Below are 21,006 nucleotides of genomic sequence, written 5' to 3' on the forward strand. Positions count from 1 at the left end.
CTTTTCTTAACATTATTAGAGTGTATAATAGTTGGAAACAAGTGATGTCTAATCCTACATGCATCTCTCTGCAACAGGTGAGATTCCTGAACGCAAAGTATATCAGCATTACCAGACATTGCCTCTTTCCAAAGATATGATCTTTTCTGTGGACAATTTAACCCCTTGGAGTTGAGAGATAGTCTCTGTCTACGGCACTGGAGACGGCTGCTGTAGTGCTCAAAGCGATCTAGAAAGGAAACAAGTCTATTGAAGAACATTACATAATAATGCTTTGCAGGGAGAACAATAGAAGAGATTAAAAAAAAAGAGAACCAAAGTAGACAGTAAACTTTGTCTACGGGGAGGGGCGAAAGTTCCAAGTCGAAGCCAAGTGTTGGAGCAACTTTGAACATGGGTGGACTAGAACAGATCAGGGATTGCACCAGTGATGGCTAAAGGAGTTATCGGTGCTGACAATAGGTGCTGGTACCACCTGGATGAACGGGATCAGGATGTATCTTTGAGAGCAATGTTCGTTACAAGCTGATTCGGATGGTTGAGGAGGAAGAGGTATCTATGTATGGTAGTCTTCACGGCTTGCCCACGTAGTATGAAATGGACCAGTAGTAGGGGAGAGAACCTGGATTAAAGAACAGTAACTGGAAAGTCACTAAAAGGACACTCTCAGGTTCCTTTGTGAGAAGTATGGGGATGAGGAGAGCTTGTTACAAGAGCAGAAATGGGAATTTGCCATCATTTTAGTAGAATTTTCCCCTCTTCAAAGGAGTGGAACAAATGAGTACGTCATTGGATACCCCCATTTGTAAGCTATGTCGTGCTTGCGCAGGGAGAGCGTGATAGGCAATAGATCGCGACGTTGTCTCTATGTGGCCACGGAAAGGTCTGTGTACATTCGGATGGGATGCTAAGAAGCAGGGAGAGTCCCCATTTTTCTGGCCGCCAACATCACGGCTTCCTTCGAGCGGAAGAAATGGACACGTGCCAGCGCATCTCAATGAATGGTGAATGACAGTGAGGGACAGTTAAGAAGAAGATCGTACAATCGTATATCTACATGAGTACGGAATAAGCTATTCACGCCGAAGAAGTTTGAAAACCCCGCCTTGAGATACAGATCACCTGACCGCCAGTAAACCACGTGGGACGCCACACAGGTCCTGGAAGGTCAAAGCGGTAATATTAAGCAGCACCGCTACAACGAACAGCCGGGGAACTTCACTATAGAGCCGACTCACAGGTCCTTACAGCTCACAACAGAGCATTCCATTTGAAAATTTGGCGTACAAGCGGACCAGCTACTGGAGCGGTAAAGTACCGTGTGTAATGTGGATCTATTGATAACTGTGATTTATCATTTATAACCGTCTCTGGACTATAGAACTTACAGCTAATTGGTAATGGTAACAACTCCTGGAAACATACCAGTGTCTTTGCAATAGCTCTTTAGAGACTCCTAGCGCTATTTAATTATAGGTCTACATCCAATGACCTTTTAGTGCGGTGTTATTTTTAACTTGTTTTTTATCAATTTTTTTTTTATGAAATGTTTTATTTGTAATATTGTAATGTGGTAATTTTCAAACCTATAAAATCTATGTGGATACTTATATCGTGTGTTTGCCTAATATTTGAGTGACCCCCTATCCAATTTTTACATTTATCTGATACAGGGTTGACATATTTTGAAGAGGAGAGGAGACCGGACTAACCTGTGTGTCGTTAGGTAGTTCTGTTCTCGGTCTCCTCTTCTGTGGGCTGGAGGAAGAGGAGAAGCTGGTATTTGCGGCGCCATCTTGGATGATAGGGCGGCTGGATCCTGCTGCTCTAATGTCCTCTGGTGTGGTAGGGAATGGAGGTGAATCGAGGTGGGAGCAATGCAGAGGGTTCGGAGGAGATGAGTAGGCAGTGTGCCCTGAGACAGGCGCGGGAGATCTTGGATTTTCCCTCTGTCAAAGTATTTCTCCAGACCTTCGCTGCTCACCCTCGGGAGTAGCCTTTTCGGTTTCCCCATTGTATCAGGAGGCTGATTAGATGTCTGCCCGATGGATCCAGGTAGAATTGGGGTAAAATGCTGGGGAGAAGTCGCTGCTGTGCAGAAGCTGCTGGATCAGGCGTCCATTACACTCGGCAGCCAAGCCACGCACCCCATAGACTCATATTTATTCACACGAGAACATAGAACACAAATCAGATGTTGAAAGTGAGACATTTTACCATTTCATTAAAAAAAAAAAAACTCTTTTAGAACTTGATGGCAGCAACGCGTATCAAAAAAGTTGCAACAGGGCCATGTCTAGTATTACGCAGCATCCCATCTTCTTTTAACAGCCTGTAAACGTCTGGGAATTGAAGAGACCAATTGCTGTTTCGGGAGAGGAATGTTGTCCCATTCTTTTGTAATGTAGGATTCTAGCTGCTCAACAGTCCTAGGTCTTCTTTGCTGGACTTTTAATTTAAAGCTGCACCAAATGTTTTTTATTTATTATTTCAGGCAGGCCAGTTCAGCACCGTATTTTTCTTCTGTGAAGCCATTCTGTTGTGATGGATGCAGTATGTGATTTAGCATTGCCTTGCTGTAAGGCTACTTTCACACTCGCGTTTGGTGCGGATCCGTCATGGATCTGCACAAATGCATTCGTTCAGATAATACAACCGCAAGATCCGTCCCCGTTGACTTACATTGTGTGTCAGGACGTTTCTGTTAGGCTCACTTTCATCAGACGGACCCCAAAAAGCTGCAAGCAGCATTTTAGTGTCCGCCTCCAAAGCAGAATGGAGGCGGAACGGAGCCAAACTGAGCCATGCATTCTGATCGGATCCTTATCCATTCAGAATGCATTAAGGGCAAAACTGATCCGTTTTGGACCTCTTGTGAGAGCCCTGAACGGATCTCACGAACGGAAACCAAAACGCCAGTGTGAAAGTAGCCTTATATGCAAGGCTTTCCCTGAAAGATGCATTGTATGGATAGGAGTGTTTGTTTTAAAACCTCTATATACTATTCAGCATTGATAGTGCCTTTCCAGATAAGTATGCTTCCCACTAATGCAACACCATACCATCATAGATGCAGGGTTTTAAACTGTGCACTGATAACATGGTCGATGGTCCCTCTCTTCTTGAGTCCACAGAATACAGCATCTGTAATTCCCTAAAAGAATTCCAAGTTGAGAGGTTCTGTCTCTTTAACATGCTTTTTTTTATACCCCATCAAGCGATAAATGTAGCAAATTGCTCCTCCAGCATTTTTTTTTTTTTTTACAGCATACCTTTCTACTATTTTGTTGTCCCTGTCCCAACTTTTTTGATGCATTGCTGCCATCAAGTTCTAAAAGAGTAAATTTTTTTATTAAATGGTAAAGTGTTGTACTTTTAAAATCTCATGTCATCTATGTTATAATGTAAATAAAATATGGTTCTATGAGATTTGCAAATCATTGCATTCTCTTTTTATTTACATTTATTTACATTTTACACAGCGTCTCAACTTTTTTTTGAATTGGGGTTGTATTTTGCCAGAGGAGATCATATGCAATTTTTCATCCATGTAGCTCTCCAGTCTGTGTATTATCATTAGCTCATTGTATTCTGGCTGTTGCTTAGGTTTAGGGCTCAGGATCATAACCACATTATGTTACAGATCTGTAATACAATGGCCAAAGATTTCAAAGAACCTTGATCTCGGTATGCCTCAGATTTTACATACACACGGGTTGTTATTTTTTTCTTATTGATTCTATATGAATCTGCAAGAAAAAAAATGAAGCATGTTCCATCTCATGCCATTTTATAAAGGTATAGGGGGTCATTTATCAAAGACCAGTTTGGCACCATCTAGGGTTCTTAAATTGCTATGTTCATGATCCCTAAGTGGCTACACTTGGTGTCCGTTTCAAATGTCAACCCCTTAATTTCCATGAAACTTGATGTCATATACAATGCCACTTGGTGTCATTTAATTCAGGAAACTAAGTCAAATATGACTATCATGAAGTAAAATTGGGGACTTCAACATATAAAAACTGTAAGTACTGTAATGTTTATGCATATGATGTGTCCATTGCTGTCCCAGTAAGGGTAGGAGAGGATTGTTTGATGTGGGGTACTGATAAAAAAATACTTTTAGGGATTATTTGAAGTTACTTACCTGGCTGGCGGTGTGAAGTCCGTATCTGCAGAAAGATTGCTGTTGCATTAGGGGTGAGAAGTCTTCAGTAAGTGCAGTAGCACTGGCCCATCTTACTGCGATTTAAACATAATTCGGCTCTATGTTTGGTGTGTATATATGGCATATGTATATGTGCCTAATGTGTCCATGGACTGGCTGAATGCATGGCTGATTTACATTAGTATAACTGCCTAAACTGTACTACAACATTTTGGGAGAGATCTATCAAAAACCGGCATTTTATGCCAGTCTTTGAAATCTTCTGCGCAGTGAGAGGATGCAACTAATTAATGATGAGACACAGGCTGCATCATAAATTCAGGAGCGTCCTCCAGCTCCGAGCGGCCAAAGATTTCTGGCTTTATTTGCGCTTTAAAACGGGTGCAAATGAGGATGAACATGTTGGGCCTGCTGGTCCCGCTCCCTCGCCTCCCTCTCCACCCTCACCAAGTCCCCTTTTCGGGAAAGTGATGAGGGTTGTGTAAAAATGCCTCTTGTGAGGTTTGTACTCATTTTTACGCCCCAAAAATCATTCAGGGAAATGATAAATCTCCCCCATAGTTGACATATACTTTCCCATGTAGCTGTATAGAATACAAAATAGTTTTCTTATGACTTGCATTTGGGTGGTGTTGCCTTTTTCACTGAAGTGATAGGTGTTGTCATCTGCTTTTTTTGGTGCAGTTTAGTTTTTTTAAATAGAAGTCAGTTGGAGATGTGTGCATCTGTTTAGCCACACAGCCACTTGTCTGGGCTTATTTTGAAATGGTAACACCAAATGTAATGCTTGAACATGCAATCCAATCTGCAGACAGCATCTTATAGAGCAGGATTTATACTGTATATGGTTTTGTGAGAAGATTCTGTAAAATAAATAATACTGCTATGGACAATGGTTGTGGAATAACTGTGGCCAATAACCTGTTTGACGTTAGGCTAGTCCTGAGGGCACTACCCCAGCACATGGGAAACCAAGGCAAAGAGAGACTGGACAAGACAAGATACATTCAAATCCTTGGAACAGACACTGGGGAAAACAGACACAGAACAGGCACTTAACAAGACAAGGTCAGGAACACAGAATAAATACAAAACTATGGAACAGACAGTAGGCAATGGCAAAAAGAACTTAGGTCAGAATTCAGACACTGAACAAGCAGACAGAATCTATACAGATACCAATGGAGCTTGTTGCACAATCAGGGACAGGACACAAAACTCAGAATATATAGTAGAGCAAATGAACACATAAAACAAACAAGTATGCGCACAGACCCAGGGAAAGATAACCCTAGCAGTGCCAAACTAAAGCAAGATACAAATCACAATGGCACCAATCCACACCCACATGACGCAAAGACGCATGGAACAGTGGCAAACATGAACCATCATTGGGCATAATGGCCCAAATTCAAACCCACGACAAGCCGGGGCCTGCGCGCATGGAACAGTGGCAACAAGTGAAACGCTATTGTAACATATGCATTTAAATGTCTGCATTTTCTTAACTTTAGATCACCCCCATGTTGTCAGTGACTGACAACTATCTCGGTATTCATACTTACAATGCCTTGCAAAAGTATTTGCCCCCCTTGACTTTTTCCGTATTTTGGTGCCTCACAACCTGGAATTAACATGAATTGTTTGAGGATTTGCATAATTTAATTTACAGAACATGCCCACAACTTAGAAGGTTTTGTTTTTTGTTTTTTTTATTGTGAAGCAAACAACAAATAGGACAAAATAACAGAAAAAGTAATGTGCATAACTATTCACCCCCCTAAAGTCAATACTTTGTAGAGCCACCTTTTGCAGCATTCACAGCTCCAAGTCGCTTTGGATAAGTCTCTATGAGCTTGCCACATCTTACCACTGGGATTTTTGCCAGTTCCTCCTTGCAAAACTGCTCCAGCTCCTTCAAGTTGGATGTTTTGTGCTTGAGAACAGCAATCTTTAAGTCTGACCACAGATTTTCTATTGGATTAAGATCTGGGCTTTGACTAGGCCATTCCAGCACATTCCAACTTTCTGATTTCTATTTCTAAACAATTGTTTTGTTTATATATTTTTCTCATTTCACTTCACCAACTTAGACTATTGTGTTCTGATCCATTACATAAAATCCAGATTAACAAAACATTAAACTTAAGGCTGTAATGTAACAAAATAAAATAAAAAGTTAAAGGGGTGAATACTTTTGCAAGGCACTGGTACCTATGGAGTGCTATCAATCACTAATAACCACTCACTCGTGTGCAACTACCAGTGACTGACAGCTATCTATGTATACACACTTACATAGGAACTGGTATCAATAACCGATAACACCTCCCTGTGTACAACTATCAGTGACTGGCAGCTATCTACGTATACACACTCACACAGAGAATGCTATCAATCACTGATAACACCTCCCCCCTTTTACAACTATCAGTGACTGACAGCTCTCTATGTATACACACTTACACGGAGAATGCTATCAATCACTGATAACACCTCCCCATGTACAACTATCAGTGACTGACAGCTATCTATGTATACACACCTACACAGAGAATGCTATCAATCATTGAGAACACCTCTCCATGTACAACTATCAGTGACTGACAGCTATCTATGTATACACACCTACACAGAGAATGCTATCAATCATTGAGAACACCTCTCCATGTACAACTATCAGTGACTGACAGCTCTCTCTGATAGCATTCTGTGTGTAAGTGTGTATACAATCACCTATAACACCCCCCCCCCTGTGTACAACCATCAGTGACTGACAGCTATCTATGTATACACACTTACAGAGAGAATGCTATCACTGATAACACCTACCCCGTGTACAACTACCAGTGACTGACAGCTATCTCTATAGCAAATACGAAAAAAGTCAAAGGGGTGAATACGTTTGCAAGGCACTGGTACATATGGAGTGCTATCAATCACTAATAACCACTCACTCGTGTGCAACTACCAGTGACTAACAGCCATCTCTGTGTATACACACTTACACAGAGAATGCTATCAATCACTGATAACACCTCCCCTCTTTTACAACTACCAGTGACTGACAGCTATCTCTGTATACACACTCACACAGAGAATGCTATCAATCACTGATAACACCTCCTCTGTTTACAACTATCAGTGACTGACAGCTATCTATGTATACACACACAGAGAATGCTATCAATCACTGATAACATGTCCCTGTGTACAACTATCAGTGACTGACAGCTACTGTATGTATACACACTTACACAGAGAATGCTATCAATCACTGATAACATGTCCCTGTGTACAACTACCAGTGACTGACAGCTATCTATGTATACACACTTACATAGGAACTGGTATCAATAACCGATAACACCTCCCTGTGTACAACTACCAGTGACTGGCAGCTATCTATGCATACACACTCACACAGAGAATGCTATCAATCACTGATAACACCTCCCCCCTTTTACAACTATCAGTGACTGACAGCTATCTATGTATACACACACAGAGAATGCTATCAATCATTGATAACAGCTCCCCAGTGTACAACTATCAGTGAAGTGACTGACAGCTATCTATGTATACACACTTACACAGAGAATGCTATCACTGATAACACCTACCCCGTGTACAACTACCAGTGACTGACAGGTATCTCTATAGCAAAATACGAAAAAAGTCAAAGGGGTGAATACGTTTGCAAGGCACTGGTACATATGGAGTGCTATCAATCACTAATAACCACTCACTCGTGTGCAACTACCAGTGACTGACAGCCATCTCTGTGTATACACACTTACACAGAGAATGCTATCAATCACTGATAACACCTTCTTGTGTACAACTATGAGTGACTGACAGCTATCTGTATACACACTTACACAGAGAATGCTATCAATCACTGATAACACCTCCCCTCTTTTACAACTACCAGTGACTGACAGCTCTCTATGTATACACACACAGAGAATGCTATCAATCACTGATAACACCTCCTCTGTTTACAACTATCACTGACTGACAGCTATCTACAGTATGTATACACACACAGAGAATGCTATCAATCACTGATAACACCTCCTCTGTTTACAACTATCAGTGACTGACAGCTATCTATGTATACACATACAGGGAATACTATCAATCACTGATAACATGTCCCTGTGTACAACTATCAGTGACTGACAGCTATCTATGTATACACATACAGGGAATACTATCAATCACTGATAACATGTCCCTGTGTACAACTATCAGTGACTGACAGCTATCTATGTATACACACTTACATAGGAACTGGTATCAATAACCGATAACACCTCCCTGTGTACAACTACCAGTGACTGGCAGCTATCTATGTATACACACTCACACAGAGAATGCTATCAATCACTCATAACACCTCCCCCCTTTTACAACTATCAGTGACTGACAGCTATCTATGTATACACACACAGAGAATGCTATCAATCATTGATAACAGCTCCCCAGTGTACAACTATCAGTGAAGTGACTGATAGCTATATATGTATACACACTCACAGATAGAATGCTATCAATCACTGATAACACCTCCCCTGTGTACAACTATCAGTGACTGCCAGCTATCTATGTACACACACTTACACAGAGAATGCTATCAATCACTGGCAATACCTCCCCTGTGTGCAACTATCAGTGACTGACAGCTGTCTATGTATAAACACACAGACACAGAGAATACAATCACTGATAACACCTCCCCTGTGTACAACTATCAGTGACTGACAGATATCTCTGTATACACACTTACACAGAGAATACAATCACTGATAACACCTCCCCCATGTACAACTATCAGTGACTGACAGCTATCTATGTATACACACTTACACAGAGAATACAATCACTGATAACACCTCCCCTGTGTACAACTATCAGTGACTGACAGTTGTCTATGTGTACACACTTATACAGAGAATGCTATCAATCGTGTGTCGCTATATGTCATACTGTTAAATGCATCACCCATTCATTGCAACTCCAAAAAGATATTTTTTTTCACAAGTTGGCCTGTATCAGATGGTGTGGCCCTCTAAACATTTTAATGCAATAAAAGGAGAGGCATTGCTACTATGTGCCAAGTGGACACACTTAACATGTCAGGTCCATTTTCACCTATGGATGCATCCAGCAGATATGGGGATTTTCTGGTGTTTGCAACAAGTGTACACCTCAAATGGCATTTACTAAATAACAAATAGCAGATTCCCGCACTACCTCAATTCAGAGGGAGGAAAAAAAGTTTTTGATTCTAACACTATATGACACTTCGTTAGAGTATGTCGCTGCTGGTCTAAAGAGGGTTAGTTGCCTCAACCCTCAGTAAATGTGTAGGTAGAATAAAGATAAGGTTAGAACCGCACTGACTATATAGTGTTAAGCAGTGAATCCCGTGACCAGTGTTATATTCAGTATATACACAGCCACCCGGTGAGTGCTTGTTGGTGTTTACTAAATATATATGTTCGTTCCTTGTTTGTGCTAACTAACTCATTCAGGACGGACCTGATAGTTAGTACTGCAAATTTGGCTTACTTGCCTGTACTAGACCAATGTCCGGGATCCCTGCTGGAGTTCTCGGTAGTTCTGCTGTAATGATCAGATCTTCGGTTTCGTCTGCGAGCGCGCGCGGTCCCGGGCGGTGACACGTGCGCGCAAGGGAAACCACGCTGGTAATCCTTGGACAACAAAGCCTCCGACGCGTTTCGGAATTAACAAATTCCTTCCTGAGGATTACTGTACTACAGAAGCGCATGGCATTATCATGATTGATAATATTGTGTGCCTCTGCCTGACCTTTCTGTACCGGAATCATACTGACAGCTTTATGTCAGTATGATTCCGTTACAGAAAGGTGACACATCGCAACACAGCATTATAAATCATGATAATGCCATGTGCTTTTGTAGTACAGACCGCACAATCCCTCTCTCACACAGAGCGTGAGTCCCTCAAAGGATACGCTCGTGTGAAAGAGCCCTTAGTTCCTTATCATGACCCATGGGCCATTTCTATACCCCCTTGCTCGCGATTCAGTTCCTCTGCAAAGGGGTGTCCTGCATTGGTTTTCACCACCCAGTTGCAAAGGAGAAGGAACAACCCAGAGCTGGGTCCACTCCAAGTAGGGCCTCATAGCAGCCACATTATCTACCTCTATATACGGTACATGTATGCCCTTAGTTGTGAGATGAGAGTAATGTAATTATATTGTTTTTGATATCTTCCAGTTTCTCTGCTTGAAGAATATCCGCACCTTCCTTTCAATCTGCACTGAAAAATTTGGGATGCGCCGAGCAGACCTATTTGAAGCGTTCGACCTGTTTGATGTCAGAGATTTTGGAAAGGTACATGTATACACTCTGTATGTTTGATCTATGTGGTAGATTTAGTACGTTATCACAGTGTACACTCTCTGAGTGAGAATTCACAGGCACATTTCAAAGAAGCCATAACAAAATGAATGCATGGACAGGCCATCAATATTTGATTGGTGGGGGTCCGACACCCCACACTCCTGCAGACTAGCTGTTCTGCAGTAGCTCTGGCACAGGCAGTTGGTGCTGGCACTACAAAGCCTGTCCATTGTGCAGTGCAGGAGTTTTAAACTCAGCTGAATATATGGGCCCCACAGGACAATGTTTTAGTTGCATTTTTTCTGACATTTTCAGTTCCTATAGAGAAGTCTATAGGAAATGACTGCAAAAAATTCCACACCCAGGACATGCTGTGATCTAAAAAAAAAGGAAATAGGTTAGAAATGCCACTATAAAAATGCAGTGTTTGTATGGCAATTTATAATTGTTGTGTTCCCTTAGTATATGTGTGTCAGTTACCTACTGATATTCTTTTTTTTTTTCTTCATTGGTGATTTATACAGATTTAGCATTTGCTGTAATATAAATCTTCTCTCTATGTATTGACTTATTAGTGAGATGTGGTAAGAGTAAATTTATATAAAGCATGGGGGAAGCCTCTGATGAGAGGGGAGGTGGATTTCAGCAGTTTCTCTTTATATAGTTAGGAGTATTGTGAGGCAGTATAATAGGAGTTAGCAGGCTTGCAGAGATAGGGACCTGACTGCAGCTCCAATGTATGGCTATGTACAAATGGCTTAAATCTGCCAAAGATTCAACAGCAGAAAACAGGCACATTCAAATAACAACAGCATCCCATTGACTCCATGTACACAAGGCAGAGTGCTGATTCTAAAAATACTTGATAAGTGGCATGTTACTTCTTAGAAGCAGATTTCATGGTGGATTCCATAGAAGTCAATGGGAGGCAGAAAAACCTTAAAGGGATTCTGTCATCAGATTTAACCCCTCTAACCTGAACATATGCTCATGTCCAGACTAATAAGAAGAATCCTAAGCTGGCCTTATAAAACCTCACAGTGGCTCTATTTGCCCAAAAAACAGGTTTTTATAACCTGTCAATCACTTACTTAAGGTGCCCAAGGGGAGGTCTGTTAATACAGGGTGCCCGGCCACACCCCTCGCCGTCCAGTGCCCAGCGCCGCCTTCCCTGTCTTCAGCGCCGCCTTCTACAGCTCAGCGCCGCCTCCGCAATCCTCCCCGTCCCTCTGCCAGATCCCGCGCCTGCGCAGTAGGCTCAGCCTGATGCGCCAGTGCGGACTCCTGGCAGCGACTTCGTTGAGCGGAGGCGGCGCTGAGCTGTAGTGTCACGGCCATGGTCATTGTCGTGACTCTTAACCGCATGCAGTTGCCTGCGGTCTTGGTGTTGTTGTCAATCACAGGTGAGGGCTATAAGATGTTGCCTCACCTGTGGTTGCCGCTGGTAACATTGTGTATGTGGCAGCAGAGCAGCCTGAGCGGTGCTAGGCAGCTTGCTGCAGTAGGCATGCAGTTGCACCTGGCAACCTCTCTTTATAGGTGTGCCTTTTATCGGTGTGCACGGGGTGTTATATGTGTTGTGTGCACTTCCCCTTTAAGTTGTTGTTTTCCCTTCCCTGGTGTTGGAAGGGTTAACTTCCTTCCTAGTGTGTGTGTGCACTGGGTGTGTCTGACTGTGGGTGTGGCTACTTGGCCCTATAAAGCCTCAGTGGAAGGCAGTAGTCAGAGAGGGTGCTTCAGCCATGCTTGCTGGAGACATCCTCCTGCTTATTTACCATCTGCCAGTGAGGGCCACCCTGGTTGTCATAAACGTTATGTCTGGTGTTAGTTTATGGTTTATCTGTTATTGCAGCATATGGTTTACTGGGTTCCCGTGTGATGTCTGTTGTGTGCTGTGTCCTTTATGTTGGTTGTGGATAGCAGCACTTGCACGTGGGTTCCAGGTTGTGTGTCTGTGGCAGGCAAGTGTGGAACTAGTCTCACTTACCTGTCATTGCCATATGTCTGTTTATGTTCCCCCTTTCTATGTATCTTGGCCAGTGAGACTCCTGTTCCTCCGTGTCTAGGAGGAACGGGTCGTCTTACCCTGCTCCTAGTCCAGGGCCACCCTGAGGGCGAGCAGGAATATCAGGTTCCGGAGTATGAGCCCTCCTACCTTCAGGGTTGGCTCATACGGATAGGAGACAGGGTCAGAGTTAGGGATGTGTAGGAGGTGACCAGCTCCCTAATTCTCTGTCCTGGCCTTGCAGCGACTCCATCTGCTGATACCGCACGGCTGAGGGTTTTCCCCATCCTCAGCCGTGACACGTAGAAGGCGGCGCTGAAGACAGGGAAGGCGGCGCTGGGCACTGGACGGCGAAGGGTGCGGCTGGGCACCCTGTATTAACGGACCTCCCCTTGGGCACCTTAAGTAAGTGATTGACAGGTTATAAAAACCAGTTTCTTGGGCAAATAGAGCCACAGTGAGGTTTAATAAGGCCTGCTTAGGATTCTTCTTATTAGTCTGGACATGAGCATATGTTTAGGTTAGAGGGGTTAAATCTGATGACAGAATCCCTTTAATCATAAACTCTTCTAAAATAGTTGGAAATACTCCTTGAGAAATGCCACCAAATTAAATTAAAAAGCCACAACCAAAAAATGACCTGTTTTCAGCTACTGATTTTTCGGTGTATTCTAACTGTGTGAATATACTCTATAACATAAGGCCTTAAAAATGTACTGTACATGAGGAGCTGAAGCTGGCCATACACATGAGATAACCAAACGCTCTAAAGGCCGTGAGCGAGCATAAGCAGAGGGTACTTGAGCAATAACAGTAAAGTTGGGCCTTCTACTACAGCAGTAATAGAAACACACTAGGATAAAAAAACAAAACAGCTAGGTATCTCTCCTGATTAGGGATAAGCAAACTTGTGTTTTCAAGGCGTACAAGGTTCGGGTTCTCTAAGAATTCGTGGTAGAGGAATCCATAAAAGAATTCTTAGATAACCCAAACCTTGTACGCCTAACTTGAAAACACAAGTTTGCTTATCCCTACTCCTGATCCTCCCATATATGTGTATGCTCAGCCAAGCATGCATATGTAGTGAACGGGACTCCTCTGGCAGCAACTTATCTTCCTGAGAACAAAAGGATCGGGGGCTGAAATGCAATATATCTCCACTGACATCTGCTGCCAGGGGATAGTCGAGAGGCCCCATACACATTAGATGGTTAGCTGAAATTGGCTGGTTCGGCCAACATAGATCTAAGGCTGCTTTCACACATTCAATGTTTGATGATCCCCAGCCGCCACTCCTGTTCTCCCAACAGGGCTCTGTTTTTCTGGCTGTGGCAGTAATGCCACATCATACACACATGACAGCTGCAACCAATTACTGGTCTCAGTGGTGCACTGAAGAGGCCAGTGATTGGCTGCAGGGGTTATGTGTTGTTGACGTGATGTCACCACTGCAGCCAGTGAGAAATATAGATCAACAACCTGGATTTTTACCTTTTTAGACCTCCTTTCATCCTGAGACAACCAGCACCAAAGAAGTCTTGCGACCACTTCTCTCTCTACATAATTTATAGTTCCATTTAGCTGATTATTTCTTCAGTGCACAAAGTGACCATGATCTCACACACGTGAATATACTTTATGGGCTGTGTGAACACATGGCACGGCACAGGCTGCTGTTTCAGTTCCTGTGTGGGTTTCACTCACTTCCTTTTGCAGCTTTACTATTTCAGCAACTGCTGGGAAACTCCAGCTCACAGCGTAAGAGCCCACAAGAGTGGAGGGGCTTGATATAACTTATCAACCATGTATGAGACATGAGCGAGAGCAAGCGCTCGTGTCATATGGTATGGACATGTGGGCCTGTAAGCAGTGTTACCAGCTGTCTATTGGCTTCCTTACAATCAGTCTGGAGATAATGAGCACACCTCTGTGTACAGAACTCCACTATTGCCAGGTACCCTGTAAAAAGCGCTAATAAACCAGTAACATATTGCACATTTATTAAGACTGGCATCTTGTACGCTAGACTTAATTTCTGCCCTGCTGGCATGAGGTGTGCCACAATAATTAAGAGACACACGCTTTATAATATTTGTGACCTATCTCTGCAGGTCTGTGTACATGGACTGAAATCTCTGTCAGCAAGGGGTCTGGTGTAGATTTCAAGTGTAATTTACGCCAGTTTCCTGATGTAAAATATAGCAAATGTGGTAGGCCGGCTTAGGCCTGTTCCTGTACCACCAATTCCCACCTGCTTTACCCACTTTTTGGAAATGCACCAAAATTTGAAACCTTTTCGAAGCCACTTTTCTGGCATACAGGGCTGAAAAGAAATATGTAAGTATATCCAATTCAATCAATTATTCTGCAGTGCAGATCCAGAGGAAGGCAAAAACCACTATCAGGCCGAAAACATTATTACTTACCTTAGGTAAAACTTCCTTATGACTTTAACCCCTTAGTGACCAAGCCTATTTGGGCCTTAATGACCAAGCCAAGCCAGATTTTGGAAATCTGACATGTGTCACTTTAGCAGAGAATAACTTCGTAAAGGTTTTGCACATCAAACTAATTCTGACATTGTTTTCTTGTCACATATTGTACTTTACTTAGGTAGCAAAATTTTACCGATTTAAAATATGCGTATCTTAATTAATTAAAAAACGTTAAAATCTATGAAAATTTTTAAAAATTGGAATATTTTCCTATTTTCAACTGCAATATTTCACATACATACATAAATACTATTCAATATTTTTTATCAGAAATATATTTCCACTTCTTTATTTTGGCTGCACTTACAAAAAACTTTAACTTTTTTTTTAATTTAGGAGACTTACCATTTTAACATTTCTCCTGTCTTCAGAAATATCCCCATTGTGACCCTAACCTTATGTCTTGACAAACGGCAGGGCCCAAACATAAAGGAGCTTTCAGAACACAAAATTTGCTTGAAAATGTTTTAGGCCCCATTGCACACTTGTAATGGCGTTGAGCTGCCCAAACAATAGAAAACCCCCATAAATGACCCCATTTTGAAAACGAGACCCCCTAAGGTATTTATCAAGGGGTGTAATGAGCTTTTAGACCCCCTATTTTTTTGTAGAAATGAATGCTAAGCTGGCAGGAAAAAAATATTTTTCATTTTTTACACAAAAGTGTCAATTTAAAGACAGATTTTTTTTTACAGAGCACATGAAAATGAAGACGTACACCCCAAAATGTATCACCCCATTTCTCCTTTCTTCAGAAATATCCACATTGTGACCCTAATCTTATGTCTTGACACACGGCATGGCCCAAACATAAAGGAGCACCTGGGGCCTTTCAGATAATAAAGTGAAAATGGTTCAGTCCCCATTGCACATTTGTAATGATGTTGAGGTGCCAAAATGATAGAAACCCCCATAAATGACCACATTTTGAAAACTAGACCCCCTAAGGAATTCATCTAGGGGTTTAGTGATCTTTTAGACCCCCTAGTTTTTTGTAGAAATTAATACTGAGCAGGCAAAAAATATATATATTTTTCATTTTTTACACAAATTTGTCAAATTAAAGACAGAGCACATGAAAATGAAGAAGTACACCCCAAAATGTATCACCCCATTTCTTCAGAAATATCGCCATTGTGGCCCTAATCTTATTGACACACGGCAGGGCCCAAACATAAAGGAGCACCTGGGGCCTTTCAGATAATAAACTGAAAATGGTTCAGGCCCCATTACAGACATGTAGGTATGCTGGGAGTTGTAGTTTTGCAACAACTGGTTGAGCATGCCTGCCTTAAAGCATGCATCTAGTGGTGTAGTGAGCATGCTGAGTGCAAAATTATTATAGGATAAAATAATGAGTAAATATGGTTTTATTCAAATTGTTAATAACATTTTCACAGGAAATTGGTGAAAAAATATATTTAGATGGGTAACCCTGTTACTGTCTTAGAAATCCGCCAAATTCTTATCTTTGTGGCGCATACAGATGAGAAGTGAAGCTGTGCACTTATAAGGGAGGCATTTGCCTGTACATATGACTATGTCATGTGTTGATTCGGCTGCTTCGGCGAATTTCACCCCAAAAATTTGCTTTGTGACGAATTACATTCTTTAGTTGTCTATGCATTAACATTGAGCAGTTAGGGTTATAAAAAAAAAGTTAGCAATTAACCACTGCCTATTCAACAATATGGAGTACGATTGCTGTGAAAGTGAATATGAGGAAACAATTGCCTAGCTTGATATCTTCCAAGAAGACCCAGACCTATACACAATTGGCTCTGCTACCCTTTCTTCAGGACACCCACTGTTCCAGGGATCGATTTAATTGAACACAATCTGTAGTTTCAGGGATGGAGGGATTTATGTTTTCTAGCTATATGTGACCTAGTTATTGTAAGGATAAGTGAAATTAGGGAACCAGCATCTGATTCAGTCCTAGGGATAGGAGGGCCATTGCTGGTGACCATGTCCGATCGTAACCAGGGAAGCCCTATATGAAGTTATTACATCTCCAACATATGGCTGGAGAGTTGGGATATATTTTTGCAAGGCGGTATGGGGTCATATACCACCTACACCAAGAGAGAAATTTCCTGGTGCCATCAAGGTGGTTGGCGCAGCGTGAATATCTGTCACTCAGATTATAGAGGCTCTGTCAGCGTGATCAACCCTAATAAACCAGGTATACTGCCTGGTAGGGATCAAATGATACCTTTTTTATGTCTGTATGCTAAAGAGCTGCAGAGATATCTGTGTTTTTATTCATATGCAAAAGAGCAAGTTGGAGCACCAGAGGAGGGTCTGAATCCTTTAAACGCTTCTTGGAAACACCCCCTGTGCTTTGCACACGCCCCCTCCCCTTGATTGACAGGGTTAGACATCAGCATGCTGAGGGCAAAGCTGTATCCTGGAGCTTTGTCCTAGTATGTTCATGCATATACACTACTTACTATAGCCTTACCACATTGACATAGCTAATATCCATATTACTGCTTTATTCACAGGCACAATATTTGATTATAAAGACACCAGTAATATGTGTTAGCTTTCTGAGCATGGAAAAATCATTCTATATGGTGATGCTATAGCTTAGTGATAAGCAGTGATGGCCAGTTCGCCCGCGAACACATGCGGGCTGCCATCTTAAATCACAAGTCCGGCGATGCATAGGTAAGTCCTTACCTGTGCCTGCGCCGCGAGCCGGTCTGAAACAAATGTGGTCCCCGGGAGCAGGCAGTTCCGAGAACAGCCGCCGGGGGCCTTCATCGGGCTGTTCTCGGAACTGCCTGCTCCCGGTGACCACATTTGTTTCAGACCGGCTCGCGGCGCAGGCACAGGTAAGGACTTACCTATGCATCGCCGGACTTGTGATTTAAGATGGCAGCCCGCATGTGTTCACGGGCGAACACGGCGAACTGGCCATCACTGGTGATAAGAGGTCAGCCTTGCATGAAGAGATCCAAGGTTTGAATATGTCAGATATTTTTTTCCGATATTTTTTTCTCTCTCATTTAACACCTTTTTTTTTTTTATAAAGCTCAGAAAACGAATACATATTGTGCCTGTGAATAAACCAGTAATAGGTTTTAGTTTTCTAAGTAAAAAAAAAACACTATTCTCAATATAGTAAGGCCTTTTATTTTTATAATATTATAGCATATCCTTATTGAACTTAGGATCTCTACATGCAACTACTAAGCTATTGCATTACCAGATAGAGAAGAATGGTTTTTCTATGCACAGAAAGCTAACACATATTACTGGTATTCATGATTACTTTATTTACTGCCTTTGAACCTGCTCAACCACTGCTATGTCTTTCTTGTTCACAGGAGCCCAGAACTGTACACAATACCCCATGTGTGGTCTGACTAGTGATTTGTAAAGTGGTAGGACTATGTTCTCATCACAGGCATCTATGCCCCTTTGATGCAATCCATTATCTTATTGGCCTTGGCAGCAGCTACCTGACACTGGTTGCTACAATTAAGTTTACTGTCAACTAAAATACCCAAGTCCTTTTCCATGTCTGTGTTACCCAATGTTTTATTTTCTATGTAGTCAGCCCCATAACAAATGTTTAACTTTACATTTATTGGTGTCATGCCTCATTTGCCATCTCTCTGTCCAAGCCTCCAACATAGGGCCCATACTGACCTCAGGATCTAAATGTTTGTCTAGGCCAGGGGAGGACAGTTCATCATGCTCTTGAATTTCTGATGTTCAATTATTCACCAGCATGGGCCATCTTGTCTGGTATGTTAAAAAAGAAGTTGCAAACCGAAGGAAGTTCTTTTGCCTAATGGGAAGAACAGGGTTATTGGGGATTTTGCTCTACTAACTAGAGAACCAGAGTAAAGTCTGCCCTTTCTCATTTGCCGTAAACCTGGCAAATGGTGGGTGGCTACACAGTAAACCAGAATGAATAAGAACCACACTTGCTTAAAGGATAACTGTCGTATTTTTTTTTTTTTTTTGGAGTATTGGATTGTGGTGATTAATATCACCTTGGTGGCCCTATTTCAACTTTTCACTGGGTATTCAATCACCCCTTAATTCCACATTTTTGTTCCCTGTACTGCCTACTTTTACCTGTGCTTAAAATAGGGTTGCTAGGCATGGTCCGTCTATCTGTTGATAGAAGGAGCACGCAGCGTGCAGGGTCACATTACTGACAGCCAGGGACTGTAAGTAAATGATTAAAGCCAGGTCCTCCCCAGCAGCTGATAACAGTGCCTGGGCTGTGTGCACTTCTCCCTGTCCCTGCGTTTGGCAGACGCTCCCTCACTCAGCAGAGCTGGAGAATGCAGAGTTGGAGCAGCGCACAACAGGGAAGGGAGATCTGCCATCTGCTCAGTGTATAAATGAAAGCAACATGTGATAAGAGGACCCCTTTGTGCTGCAGGAGATTAACCCTTTAGGGGGGAGGGCTCTGATTACTGACACTTTTGGGGGCTATTGTTACTGGCTAGTGAGGGCAGGCGGGATTAGCCTCAGGGTGAGGGCAGTGGCGGCCATCTTAACTAAATAGTGAAATTGCAGTTTTATGCAGACTGGTTGAATCTTATTAAATATGGGGTAAGTCAGTCTAATAGTAACTGATTCTGGAATATCATGTTATTAGTAACTACATATATGAAAATTGAAATTAGGGTCTAAATGTGACAGTTATCCTTTAACTGTACTGCAGTTCATGAATGGGAGCTGAGCTGCAGCAACCCGGCATGGCTATGAATGGAGCTGTCTGCTTCTGGGTCCATCCACTGTGTTATTTCCTGCACCGTTGGCTGCTGAGTGCAGCTGATTGGTGGATTGCTGGGTTTCAGACTCCCATCATATTGATGACCTATCATGTTATGTTTTAAACAAATCAACATTCCTGTCTTTTAACTTTGTCTGATTATAGGTTATTAACACACTGTCCTTGTTATCCTGGAGTCAAATTGCACAACGTAAAGGTGTTTTGTAAGTACTGAATTTATTTTACTGAAGGTTTTGTGTGAATTTTTTTCAAATGACACCTATGTGTTATATAATGATTACATGACCTGTGCTCGTTTCTTCTCAGGTCATTCCCTACTGAGGATTATGAAGCAGATGATGACATCTACAGTGGTCTCTCTGACCAAATTGAGTAAGTTAGAACAACCCAGAGCTCAAGTAATTACACCAAAAGCAGCCAAACCTTGATTTACTATAGCTAATATGATATTCAATTTTCAGTTTTGAGAATTGCACCAAATGTTCCCTTGTTGCCATATGATTTTGTAGGATTTTGCCTTTGTAAATCCTCAAAGTGCACCTAACCTTTTAATAAACTTTACATTAATTTGTAGTACAGTGTGTGAACATGAAGAATAACACTATATCTGGCAACTATATCACTTGTATCTGCCATTTTCTAGCAGTTTTCCCCTGTGCATGTTTAATATCTGGTATACAGTTCACCTAGGTCTAGTTTGCAGTTCTCCACTGCACACAGAAAGTAGAGGAGAATCTGCTCCTGGAATATGGAGGACGTTACACAGTACTGACCTGTATGGTTGTGAATAAAGCACTTGGACTGAGATATAAATAACTTCTTCACTCCTCCCACTCCCCCTCCACAGACATACATTGACATGTGTTATAATATACTTCAGTGGAGCTGAGCCATCATTTGGCTAGGATTGGGGGGGGGGGGGGGCAGTTGATAGCATGAGAACTAGACATTTCTCACTGATAAGATATATTACAAAGTTTCTTATGGTCACTTTTACTATTGATTTATGCAAAGCTCTGTGAAAAGTTAGTGACCATTTAAATGATTAAAAGGGTTTTCCACGAGTACAATATTGATGACGTATCCACAGCATAGGTCATCATTATCTGACTGGTGGGGGTCTGTCTTCCAGCACCCCCACCGATCAGCTGATTCAAAGCGGTGCTTTGGTGAAT

At 42.1% G+C, this 21,006-nt stretch overlaps 1 protein-coding gene across 3 annotated transcripts in view; it reads left to right on the forward strand.

The window, feature by feature from the left end:
* VAV1 (vav guanine nucleotide exchange factor 1) overlaps positions 1-21,006 on the forward strand; it is a 100,259-nt gene that overhangs the window by 20,351 nt on the left and 58,902 nt on the right. For all 3 annotated transcript variants that reach the window (XM_040424627.1, XM_040424626.1, XM_040424625.1), the window contains exons 2-4: positions 10,441-10,557; positions 19,976-20,034; positions 20,138-20,203. In XM_040424627.1, the coding sequence (XP_040280561.1) occupies positions 10,441-10,557; positions 19,976-20,034; positions 20,138-20,203 (242 nt within the window). The remainder of the gene's footprint in view (positions 1-10,440; positions 10,558-19,975; positions 20,035-20,137; positions 20,204-21,006) is intronic.

This window comes from Bufo bufo, chromosome 3 (assembly GCF_905171765.1).
Source record: "Bufo bufo chromosome 3, aBufBuf1.1, whole genome shotgun sequence".
Lineage (NCBI taxonomy): Eukaryota > Metazoa > Chordata > Amphibia > Anura > Bufonidae > Bufo > Bufo bufo.